Source organism: Lepisma saccharinum, chromosome 5 (genome assembly GCF_977018435.1).
Source record: "Lepisma saccharinum chromosome 5, izLepSacc3.1, whole genome shotgun sequence".
Taxonomy (NCBI): Eukaryota; Metazoa; Arthropoda; class Insecta; order Zygentoma; family Lepismatidae; genus Lepisma; species Lepisma saccharinum.
In genome coordinates, this window is record NC_139233.1 from 71934871 (window position 1) to 71948584 (window position 13714).

The following is a 13714-nucleotide window of genomic DNA, read 5'->3' on the forward strand; positions in this document are numbered from 1 at the left end:
TATACATCTGGATTTAGAAATTTATTGCCTTAACTGGTATATCACAACAATTACCATAATTTTATTGATTCATTGTTTCTATAAAATTGTGTAAAATTCTCCCAATGTTTATTTTATTTTAATGTAAGGACAATTCATACACACACTAATATTTATATAAAGTAAATTTCTGGAAATTATGTTTAATTTTGCTCTGGATACATACCAGGTGCCTACAATTGAAGTTACTTGCTCAGAGCCTTCTGGAGCCCTTTCAAAGCATCAGATTGTCGTGAAACTTGGTACATAAGCTATGGAGACCACAGGGAAGCAAATTCTGATAAAATAACAAAATAGGTCAAATTTTCACCACCAGGTTCCAGCAGCATTTTCTTCCACAGCCTCTATACCATGGTTCACTGCAATCCGATGCTTCAAATGGACTACAGGGCTCCAAGGAGGTAAAATTTCATTTTGATCATCCAGTACATTAAGGAAGCAAGTTAACTTCATGGAACATTTTCTATTTCCGATCAGTAGATTGATCGATTGTTTTGCTTTATTTTTCTTCGCTTCTTGTGCCACTTTTTGGCTAATTTGCAAAGATGGGAATGAGTGATGACATGATGAATGGACACTCACAAACATCCATGCCCATGGTGGGATTCGATCCTGGGACCCCTGGCACCTTAGTGCGATGTGCTAACCACTCAGCCACGAGGGCCGGCCCGATCAGTAGAATATTAGTTGCCGATATCACTTCATACTGGCCCAATACCAGTTGACAGTGAAAAAAGTACTAAATCGAGTTGATAAACATAGAAGTCAATCATTTTACAAAGTGGTATTGACTGAGCTCCACAGCAGACTGTCAACCTCAATTCGTGAGTAGGGCCACATAACGATAATGTCGAAACTCTCCGGACCGCACATTTCCAAACCCAACCCCTGGAAGTCCAAAACTAAGTGGTTTACCTCCGAGGGTGGGGGGGAATCCAGTGATTACTCTTGCAGCATTGATATATTATAAAAATTATATGGAGAGTTCCCCCCCAAGTGCCAAAATTAGCAATCGGAAGGAAATACAAAAAAACATTGGGGAAATTTCCCCTTCACATACAGCCTCCTTAGAACGGAATGATTGCACGATTACGTGTGTAATTTTAATGAAGAACATTTGAAGTATAATGCTTTTATATTTAATTGAAATAAAATATAACAGATTCTTTTTGTAGCCAGTGATACAATTTTACATGTTTGTTTCAAATATGCATTGGTTATAATTTTTTCAAGAATGCACACAACAAATGTGTGTCAGTCATTCCTGAACGTTGGGCTGCTTTATTAATCTTCATAATGGGGAACAAAGGTACGTGCTGCCAAATATCGCTAAAATTCCATTGGAAAAATGGCTTATTCGAGGATACTGCTCTTTGAGATATGAGAAAAATCTAGGAACCAACCTTGTGATATTTCTCTTTCAATACTGAATCGCACTGTGCTTCAATGACATCCATTCGAAGGTAGAAATTTGCACAGGCAGCACCAAAAGAAAAGGGAGTATGAACAAGTAAAATTGCCCTTTGCACTCTTGAAACCTGTTTTCAAATTCATCAAGTAGTTTTTTTTTTTACTTTGGATGAGTTTTGACTTAAATCAGGTTTACAGTGTGACAGGTGATATTCCTGACAAGCTGGAGAATGGCTGAAATTATCTCTACTAACTTAAAGAAAGACTGTATCTTTGCAAAATAGCCTCCCCTTTCTTGAAAGTATATTCTCTTGTTGTGTCACGGAGAGGAATCATGTCTAACAGTTCTTGTCACGTTGAGAGGAGACTCCCATCTACAAATGAATACAGCCAGTGGTGGCATTTAGGGGGGCAGTTGCCCTGCACTATGCTAAACCTTATGTACCAAAAGAAAGTAAACTGTCCTTGCCCCCTTAGTTTTGGCACCTTGAGCCCCAACCACCTCCAGTTCTGGAACCCAATCGCTACCCCACAGATGTCTCTTCCGAGCAAAAATTCAACAAAATCAGCAATTTTCACTTTCAATTTTTCATTTATATCACCTGCTAAGTTATCAATCCTCTTTTCAACTGTATTTCTGATTTTTGTTATTTAGCACCGCATTTCTGCCACTTTTGGCTAATCGTGATGATGAGAATGAGTGATGATATGATGAATTTAATAGCACGAAGAACACCTATGCCAAGACGGGATTCAAACCCAGGACACGTGACATTGTAGTGTGCTGTTCTAACCACTCCTTCATGAAGGTCGGAAACAGTGTTCCGTGACAAAGAAATGTTTCTGAATGAATTAAATATCAGACACAAAATTTTCATGGTATTCACTATTCACTTCGCAACAAAAATAGGCAATCTCCCATTTCACTTGAACATTTCTGTATTCCTCTTTTATAGTTCATTTCTTACACCCACAAGGTTTTGGCAGTAGTACAGCTCCTGCGCATGTCAAACAGTTAAGTAAGGTGACATGGTTATCTGAAACCTTTTCAGAAACTGACTTTTCTTCAAGGCAAACCCATCACTTCAACCCTCCCCCAGCATGCAAGACTACTTCAGAACTAACCTATCAATCAGGTTTTTTTTATCCAGAATGTACCGTGCACGAAAAATAGGCTAATCTGGTGAACTTTGGATGTGTCGAGGCTTGTTTCACGAGAAAAGAAAATGTACACAAGGCCAACAAGGGCTGTGAGTTTGACATGGCTGCTCTACAGAACCTCTCCCATGTTACATATGAATCGTTTACAATTACCAATAATATCAATGGAATAAAATTTACACATAATAAAGAACCCAAAGTCTTTAAATATTTTTCGTTTTATTGTGTGTTTAAACTTTCTGTACAACCAGATTGTAGAAAGATCCATTTCAAGTTGTATGTAGTATATAACTTACATACAGCATGCAGAAAACTTTACCCCAAGAATTTATGGCTATGTACATTTGTTAAAACTTACATAACACTCCACAAATCCTACCACAAAACCTCCACTGGAGATACTGATTTAAACAATTAAAATTCAACAATGATTAGTTCACAATGTCTCAACATTAATAATAAAGCATCTGTCGATCATATTCACACCAAATTTATACCACAGACTGCGCTATTTGCAGTTCTCAACATACCCGCACTGGGAAAATGGGGGAGAAAGGGAAATTGAGCTGTCTTTGCATCCTTTGTATATTTACACAAAGACAACTCTGGAAAGTTGTATTTTTCTTATATTTTTTGTACAGGGAGGAGGTGAAAGCGTATTGCACTCTATGTGACACAGAGAGCAAGACAGTAACCTATTCATTTGAAATTTGTTATCACAGCTTATGCATAATTTATTATTTTTTTAATCCAATAAAATGAACAACCATTTCTATTTTTTCTTGTATCTATTTTCTTTTAATACACCTTCTGTAACCTCATATATAGATATAAGGAAGAAGTTACTACTTTAACATGCTCTTACATATTTACAGCAAGAAATGTTCCAACATTAACAGCTGCACATTTTTTTCACAATGTGCTCATTCAAATTGGCACTTCCTGGGCACAAATGTAGCATTATCACATTATCACACAGTAATACTGGAAATTGTCCATCATGAAGTTTGAAGACCAGGGTAAGTGGAGTGCTCCATGGCCCAAAAAAAAAAAAAATGATCTGCTAACACTGAGCATGGACAGTACGTTAAAAAAAAATCCTAGGTTAGCACACTGCCCGACTGTTTATTATAGTATCACCACTTTACATGAAGAGTCAAGAGTGAAAACAATGACTCAGTTTGCAACTAAGTTGATTTACGAAAAAAATGTTAACGAAATATTCTACTGAGAGATGCACATGGCTATTTTTACATTTCAAATCGGCTTTTGACTACTGGAGAAGTCAAGATTTCCAGAACTATAATTTCTATTCTGGAAATAAAAAAACAAGCATACCTAGGTGAGTCTGGCTATATAATTCATCTGGTATAACTTACAATTCATTACCTAGGTAAGAGTCAATATGCTAAGAAAATGTACGCATCTTACATTGTATTGTAGCAATTTACTAGTGCTACAAAACTGTTAAATGCATACATTTGATTTCAAGATTGTGACCTGAAATTTAAGATTTTTTATGTAAAAAAAACTTTTTTTGTACTTTTCCAAGATTTCTAAAAAACAGGAAATAAACTTACCTTAAATATAAGGAGTGGTGTTTTGTCATTATATACAAATGACATGGCAACTAAATTACCATACATACTATTCATGTTCACATACTGTGACATTGCACAATACTAAATGATACCGAGCGACAATCTTGCAGATGATTTTACACATGCTTCACACAAGCATACCTACTCTTTACTTTACAACAGAACCACAAAAATTTTGCTTAACACAAACAGAATAACTTAAATACAAGCCGTTTACGAAACTAAATTTTTCCTTCTTTGCATTTAGAAGATGTACAAGATATTCTCTGTACACAGTTTCCAGTACTTAACAGTTTTCTCTGATATTCACAACTTTGGGACCAATTCTCAAGTTATTGAACGATCCCTATTTCCCAAAACATTAAAAAATATTCTTCGGATACAGAAATAATACGGGCAAACTTCCCTAAAAATATTTACGCTAATATATATATATATATATATTTATATATATATTTACATACATACATATCTCTTCTCTTGACTGATAATGGGACATGAAATATTAACATGAAAAATAAATTTAACTAGGTGTTTAACATTAACAAATTGAGAGGTAAAAATTACTAGAGTATGTTTGGAATAAAAAAAATTATTGATAAATGATCCCAATCGAATGCAGAACTCTTTTTTTCACTCACTTTTGTATCTTCACTTAAACGTTTTTTCACATTAGTTGGCTTCTAAAGGAACAATACTGTGATACATTTAGTAGAGGGACTAAGCTCTGCTATGGTGGAGCAGGGTTTCATGAATAGTCTGTCATGTACATTATCTCTCTTACAAGAGGGGTAGGGAAGGGAGGTTCTTATTGTACACAGTTCTTTTGTCCATGCAAAAACATTTCAAAGATACATCTGTGCTAAAATAACTTCTCTAAAAAGATCAACAAAAACAAGATTGTGGGAAGATCCTGAGTTGCACTGGTGACCATAATTTTCTAGGCCATGTCCCTGAAAGTAAAAAAAAATACATGTTTGGTTATGATCATTCCAAGAAGAAAAAGAAAGTTTGTTATTTTATTTTAAAACAAATATACATAACTTTGTTCTGTAAAGGTGCTGAGAAATCATTTAACATGGGAATGTACGTGTGTACTGCTTTTAAAACATAAAGGTGAGTCTGTACAAATTGCCCATTCGGTCAACGTCACCTTGCTTGCTTGATTGATTGATTTAGTTTATTTTACTTCGCGTTTTGTGCCTCTTGGCTAATTTGCGAAGATGGGGATGAGTGATGAAATGATGAAATTGATGAATGGACATTCACAAACAACAAAGCCCGACCGGGATTCGAACCCGGGACCCTTGGCGTCGCAGCGCGATGTGCTAACCACTCGGCCACAGGGTCGGGCCAACGTCACCTTGCAAACACAGAGAGCAAATCCAATGGCCGTACTTTGAATGTGGTATTTGGGTCCGTTGACAAGAAGAGTACTGTACATAGTTTTACAGAATGCTGGACATACAACACAGAGACTTAGTCATGTCTCATGATGTTGAAAAAGCTACCTACTTAGAAAAAACTGCTTTTTACAGTACGTACTATCACTCTACCTACTGGCACAGAAAATACACTGAATCTGTGATTTTAGTACTCCGAGTTACCAAACTAATCTCTGGCTGCACCACAATTCCCTACTGGGGCAATTGCATAAAGGAGAAAGAGTTTTATTGGATAGATTTATAAGCTATCGAGACAAATCATACATGCTGCGACCATGCTAAGTGCTTTTCAGCTGAAATCTTATAGAAATCGTTAAGATCGGAATTGCTTTACTATTTTGTTGTACTGTATCAATTAATAGCTGGCCAAGAATTAGGTATCACTGTTAATTCATATATTTCACATGTATATGTACGTTGATAATACTTTCGTTGAATATTAATTTCCCTATGCTAGGCTACCCAGTTGGGGGAGCTCTTATTTAAAAGGTAAAAAAAGGTGCTGCAATGGAAAATTCCATGTCTGTGAGGGGGAACTTCCCCTGCCAACTGGATTTCTAAAAAAGCGTTGGTTTTGAATAACAGAGGGAGCAGATCAGACCTGATTTTATGAGGACTAGGAGGATCTTCATATGGGCAGTTTAAATCATTAATGACAAACTAATTAATTTGAATTTGAGATTTGATTGATTTTGAGTAATGCAACCTGTGGATCCATTGTAAATATGTACATAAGAAACAGAATATAATAAACCATATGTTAATGTTTTTAATTCACACTAAATTCCCTAAGCAAGGTACTGCCAATTACGAGCTATCCATTGATATTCTGTATTTTTGTATTGTTGTATGAACCTAGGGATGGGTAAAAATGTCATATGGACCCCTTTATAAAGTTCTGGCAATATTAATCTGCTCTCAAGGCACCGTGGACGAGGTATGGAAGGAGATAGATTAAAGGTAAAAGGAAGTAAAAAGGCCAGTAAAGAAAGTCAAAGGAGAGGTCAAAATGCAATTAAGACAACCTGATGCTTGATTAATAATAATACTGGCAAAGCACAAGCAGTACACACACAGCACTAAAGGTAGTCATGTACATTGACACCCTCATTATCATTAGACTGGATGGAGTGAAACTATTTGCAACAATCCTTGTTCATGATAATGACATTTAAAAGACTGTTGTACTCCAGAACTTTTACCATATTACGTTAATTATGGTTGGAAAGAAAATGAGGAATAAGTCAAACCAATGCACAGTGGGCCAGAATTCTGAAAATGGGGACAAAAATCGAAATCCCTACTTGAAAGCGGAGCCTTTAATCCACTAGTTCCCCGTAGAATGATGTTGGGGCTACCTCAAAACACAAATAGTTCCATCCAGGTGTCAACATAAATTAGGATTTAAGGTGGGCAAAATCCATACATTTGCCAAATACCATTTCACAGACGTCTGGCACACAGTTTCACCAACTGAGACTGGTGTTGAATTCTCAGATCATTATTTGTGTGGGCATTTGTTGTGCATATTCTACATATCATCAAGGTATGTATTTTCCGTGGTTGCAGTTATAAATGATTTACTGAATTGTGCGGATTGTTACAGAAGCATATTCATGCGCTGCCTGTCGTCTTTAGCCAAGTTGCAACGATATGTGTTTCCTCCCATTAACTTTCAAAATTTGTGGAACGAGGTGGGATCAGTGTTGCCATATGAAGGGAAATTTTCCTTTTTGCAGGGAAAATTGGACCGAATTTTAAGCCAAAAGGGAAGAGGTAAATTGGATAAAAGTGTTTTAAAAATTAGGGAATTTGAAGACACCTGGCTCAATATTAATGCAGATTATGTTAGGTATCAGTTTCGTATTCACATTTTTTCCGGTCACTTCTTATTTCTACTCCTTTGAATATAAGCCTATTATTTGCATTTCTATTTTGTATTATTTTACATCACTCTTCTACTTACTAGCAATGATAAGGATGAGTAATGAACTTATGAAATGGGTGATGTAACAAATTCACACACACAAGCAGAGGTCAACGGGAAAAATACTACAACAATTACTGCTACCAAGTATTATCATAACTTTTGTTATTGTATTTATTATTATTACACAATTTCTTTAGATGAAGGGAAAAATTGGGCGAGAAAGGCAATTTTTTTTCCTTGGAAAGGGAAATTTGGTCCTCAGATTGTGACAACACTGGGTGGGATGAAGATATTTATGCTGAATGATTCAACGGGTCTTATAAAAGCTACCCAAAAAAAAACTGGCTGCCAACTCGTGCCAATTCCATTACAAAATGTACAAAGAATGTCAGTTGCATACGGCTTCACACTGGCTATTAATCCTGCATTGAAATAGAATTGCATTAGAACGTAGTATTTAACGTAACCCGAGCAGAATCGGAATATAATGTAGAGCAGTAACAGCATCTCAGTCCTACATACCCCTCAACTGGCATTAGGGAAGTTCTGGCAGATTTTCACACATTACTTTGTAACAAAGTGAGCGATACATCTTCTACTTAGGCATGTTACATTTGTGGCGCTTCACCAACAGAGATGAAAACAATTTTGACAAGGTCACTCAAAGAACGGCAAATACTCAGTTCTTACTGTCAGTCCTGAATGCATGGATTCGATTCTTTCAGTACTTTCTTCAAGTCGTATCAACTTGAATTCAAGAGCGGGCAGACTTGTGGAGAAGACGAAACAAAACCGAAAGCCTGCAAAGTAGACATACGCTGCATGTGCATCGTCGTTGGGAAGCCTAAACAAGATGATAGTGGAACCTCCAATGCAAGCCGATTCTCTAGGATCCTAAAAATGTCAGTCAAAATTATAGGCATCAATGAGGTATTAATCAAACTATACAGGTTATTTTGTAAACTCTATCATCAAGTCACAGTATTAACATCCAACCTCAGTTCACCCACCCCGAAAATTGAACTCTAGTCCCCGCTTGGCAGTCAGCAGCCCTTCAGACTGTACCACCGAGGCTCTATTTGGTAGTGTCTTCATACCAACAAGCACAGGATTTAACTAATTTTATGTGATATTGCAAACTGCAAAGGCATTCTTTGTGCGCATGAAGTTAATTTATTATTTTGCACTGTCATCATGTGATTAACCACAGAATTTCAATAATTTTATCTGTTTTATGTGTTATATTCTGCTATTAGAAATACTGACAGCATCAAGTATCTCTATTCACCAATTCAGAATTTGTCCCCATTTTCAGAATTCTGACCCACTGTGCGATGATATGAATGAGATGCTTGCGAAAAATGACCAGTCTTTAGCATGTTCTTGGTGCTTTAATAATAATAATAATAATAATAATAATAATAATAATAAAACCTGACAACATTTCCAAGAAGCCTATTCATACTGTCAGCAAGTAAGTTATAAACTGAATACATGGTATTAGTCTGGATGCTGGTATGAAAACAAATATCTGCCTTACCTCGGATTGTCTGAACATTTCTACCTCCATATTTTATGACGTCTTCTCGAAGATGTGGTTTGAATATCGTGAAACATAGAAATAACAAGATACAAAAGAAATTTTATGTTGTACTTCTAAAGACTACTTAATATATTTGATGGAGTGTATATTTCTATCACAAGAATGTAAGTAATATCTTCATGGAAAATGGAAGTACCATATTATTAGTAATTCTACAATACCTCTGTCTACAGGTACCCAGTATCTGAAAAGTTCGTAGAACTCAAGACATTGCCAAACTATTGCCGCTCCACTTTAGAAATGACCAAAATTTTAACTTCTGTACACCTTACAAATTACAGTACAGGTAAGAGGAACTTATGAGTCACCGACTCATCTCTTTCCCCATCGAAACCACAGTTTCAGTTGACATTTGAAAGCAATGCAGTACAGTACAGATGCAATTAAAATGGCCAATATTCAATTTTCACTGGAAGTGGTTCCAACCTTTTGCCTTCCCCTGTCAGCGAGGAAGAGGCTTAGCATCTCTGCCTTGGCACTGGTTTCTAGAACACAAAATTTGACTCTGGTCACAAATATGGTCGCAAAAGCATGACCAGAGCTCTATAATCACAATATCGAAATCACAAATGGCAATTTTGAACATAATATATAACCTAAGCACTCTTCTGGTTACACTTTGCACAAATTCAAAACATATCCTCACAAACAGACACAACCATATGCACTGAATTACCTCTTTCAGTAGTAAAAGAGCACAAACTATTCATATCTCGCACACTCCATGTGGAGACCACCACCAAGAAACTGGTCCTAAGGGAACTACCTCGTAATTTTGTCCAATGCGACATTTAGTCTTGAATCAGTGATGCTTGGCAACAGCTTTTGAACCAGTTCGCGAACAAACAAGTCACTTATGCCTGGACTCGCTCTTTCGGCTAATTCAAAGGCATTTTTCAGTTCTTCAATGGCATCTGTTTTATGAGATGATTCGGGAGCTCTGGCATTGTAGTGATGCCTTCTCTGCAGCTGAAAAAAGAAAATAAGAATTCTGGTATAATCTGACCCAAAGATACACATTACTTGTTCAAAGCTTACAATAAATAAAGATCACTCCTAACAAACAATACTTGAACTTGTATCAATGTAATTCCTTCACATTTAACTACAGATAGTGGATATTTTTGTCATTTAGTGTCAATTCTTGCCACTTCTGGCTAATTGTGACAATGAGGATAAGTGGGATTATGTGAAATTGTCCAGAGCATGACGTGAGCTCAGGAACTTCAGTGGCGAGAGCAAAAGCCAACCACTTAACGTGATCAGCCACTGAGCTTGTTACAGGATTCTGAACAACAACAAAATTATAATTTTTCTTGTATGTGCATATTACCTGCATTGTAGAATCAATTCTCTTGTAGTTTACAGTTCTTTTAAGCACAATTTTTGATGTAACATTTCGGGAGCATGTATTCTCCCAAAACATTAACTCAAAACTTGTGTTTATATGCTTGTAACAACGTAAACTACAGAGAAATAAAACAAATTAGGGAGAGTGAAAAATGTCATGATTTCCATACAGAAAATAAATCTACGCAAATTCTTGCATAGGCACCACAATAAAAGATTGGAATAAGCCTCCTCCCCCACTGATCTTGGGGTAGCTTCACCCTGCAACGTACAGTACACTAATTGTTTGAATTGTAAATACATTTTTTTTTATTTTTTCAATATCTTCATTTTTATACTGTAACAGTGATTTTCAGAAGTGCAATGTAAAGTGCTAATTGTAATAGTATTTGACATGAGTGTGTTGTAAAAGCGGCTCACAAGGTCAAAACATGTCCACTCCAAAAAGGTGATTCTATTCCAGTAATGAGTTAAATAAAAAAGAGCAAAACACGATAAACTCAATCGAAAAAGGCATGGAATATTTTTGCCCACACAGTGTTTGCCTAACAACCAAACTACATACTGGTATTAAAAATGTCCATCAATGAAGATGTTTGTACTTGCAGGTGGTTGTGAACTTTGTTCTTCCACCGTTTCAAAGCTGTTTTCCTGACACCTCAGTGGCTGAGCATGTTCACTTGTAGACTTGCGGCTTCATCATCCAAGATTACAGGTTCAAGTCCACAACTGGGAATGGGTATTCCTTTGCAACTGTCCCTATACAATTTTAATCTAATTATCATCCATCCTCGTCATTTCAATTAGCTTAAGAGGATGAAATGTACCTCAAAGTACGAAAAGTACAAAAAAAAAAAAATGTTTCAAGTTGCTTCCTCAGGAAGGCCACGAACTAAAATGTTAAATATGGTCAAAAGTTGTTTTGCTTTTCTGCTGCTTTTGGCTCATTGTGATGATAACATGAAGGAACAATTACCCTGCTCAAGCTAAGATTTCCTTTCCTGAATCTACAGTGAGCATGGCTTGGAAATTGAAAAGCTAGTCTTTATTTACTTATTTCTGACTGAAAATTATGTTCAACACCATAGTACTCCTTTTCCTTCAGTGAGAAACAGAAAATATTGATTTTATTGCATTTTTCAGTTTATTATTGCATGTTTTATCAGTAATTTGAGGTTTCCTGAAGTACCACTCCACGTTAGTTTCATGCATTTCAGTTGCATTTGCTTCTCTCAAAGTTCTACAATGGAACAAGCAGTTTCTTGTTGCATTTTGTAGATAACAGAGATACAAAAGAATCGAAGAAACCAGAAATGGTTATGAAACACTGGATGAACAAAGTTCATGGCTACATGTAGTTACACACTTTTCCACACTTTCAGACCTGTATTTTTTAAAACTAAAGAAAGCAATACATTACCTCTGATATTAAAGGATAAATTAGTCCTGATAAGCACGGTGATCTTGGATGGCTTGGTTTACTGGTTGTCGGACTTTGATGTGAATGTATATGTGAATGATCTCGCGATCTCTGCTCCACCTCCCTTCTTGCTTGCTTCTTCTCACTTATTTCCACACTGTCTCCTATGTGATCCATAGCACTCAGTTCTTTTGTATTTCGTTTTTCACGAACCTCTCTCTCGCCCCTCTCACGATCTCTCTCCCGCTCCGGCTCATCCCTTGACGAGTCCCAGGAATTCCTTTTGAACCTGATCTCCCTTGCATGAGCTTCCTTATTTTCAAACGTTCTCCCTTCCTTTCTATTGTCAACCGGAGGCGGGGGAGCGGCTGTGTTTGGACGGGACTGTAATAAAAACATTACTTTGTTAGTGGGAATGCATATTTCAATTACAGCATTTAAACATTGTCTAACAGGAATTAACTTTTGATCAACTAAAATATTAACCTCCCTCAGTTTTTAAAACTTTTAGATCTACAAAGATAGTTTCCACAGATGGACAGGGTTCTCAGCAAGGTGATCAAAAGTTTTCAACAAGATACTTTAGATGCAAATGTAATTGAATATTTAAATATGTTCAGCTTGTATTATGTTTATTCTTTTTTGTGTGGTTGTAGTTTTGGCACAAATTATTTGCTACTGAATTCCATTTTGGCTTCTAGGTTGTAACTAAGGAGTATGAATTAGTTGTTAAAATGGTGCCTGAATACCAATGACTAAGTTCCCAACCCTCCTTTGATGCTCCTTTTAGACTAAAGATGTATTTTTGCAGTTCTCATCAACATTTTTGCATCATACCTACACACTGTTGTTAAAAGCATTTAGAAATGTGAAGTTGAGTACTTCTTATGACTTTAATAAGTTAACGAACATTAACTTACAAAAGCCAGAACAAGTATCGTTTACATCATAACATTACGATGTAAATGATACATTGCACGAAGTAAACTTTTTTTATACAGTAGGAGTAAAGATGTTCCATATGCATTGCCATGAAGGCACATGCCACATTTAGTCAATACCACAATGAGCCAATATTGAGAAGTCTATACCAGTATTTGATCATGAAAGTGATTTAATTATTTGTGCAACAACATTGTTGAGAGAAGTTCACTTTGCGATTATCTGAAATGAAATTATGAATATTTTAAACAAACCTCTGGTAAATTCCTCTGCTATAATTCCAATGGAATATTTACATATTAACCCCTTGAATATCAGCCTGTATATAGAGAGCACGATCCCACGACCATGATAATTCAATAACAGTCTCGTAAATGTTTCTCACATTAAAGTAATGGATAAGATGATCGTCACTTAGTATTTATTTCTTTTCAATGTTGGGAAATATACTGTCTTTGGCCCCTTGCTCCCCTCGTTTTGGAACCAAATTGCGGCCACTGCTGCTGGGCATAGGTGTTCTTTGTGAGCTTCCCTTCGTCAATATCATCATATCATCGGTCCTCCTCATCTTCGCAATTGGCCAAAAATGGCAGAAAAGCCAAGTAAAATAAACTAAATCAATCAATCATTTCTTTTTAACTCTATTATTCTCATAATTCTCACGTGCATCACTGAAAGGATCGTTCACATATGTCCAATCTCTGACATACTTTGCCTCGTCTTCCACATAGGATATATCTATATTCAGACTTAGTACAGTCACTTTCCTCTTCTTCCAGAACATAATCCGACGAACTACTATCCCACTCTTCC

At 36.3% G+C, this 13714-nt stretch overlaps 1 protein-coding gene across 6 annotated transcripts in view; it reads right to left on the reverse strand.

Annotated features, from left to right (window-relative positions):
• Window positions 1-3086: 3086 nt before the first annotated feature.
• The window catches only part of GckIII (Germinal centre kinase III), a 144005-nt gene continuing 133377 nt past the window's right edge, over window positions 3087-13714 (reverse strand). For 5 of the 6 annotated variants that reach the window (XM_083122650.1, XM_083122646.1, XM_083122649.1 and 2 more), the window contains 3 exons: window positions 11960-12343; window positions 9956-10158; window positions 3087-5164 (listed from right to left, as the gene is read on the reverse strand). In XM_083122650.1, coding sequence (XP_082978776.1) covers window positions 5152-5164; window positions 9956-10158; window positions 11960-12343 — 600 coding nt within the window. In that variant the 3' untranslated portion in view covers window positions 3087-5151. Of the gene's footprint in view, window positions 5165-9865; window positions 10159-11959; window positions 12344-13714 lie in introns of all 6 variants that reach the window. The other variant, XR_014441695.1, reaches the window with a different exon arrangement.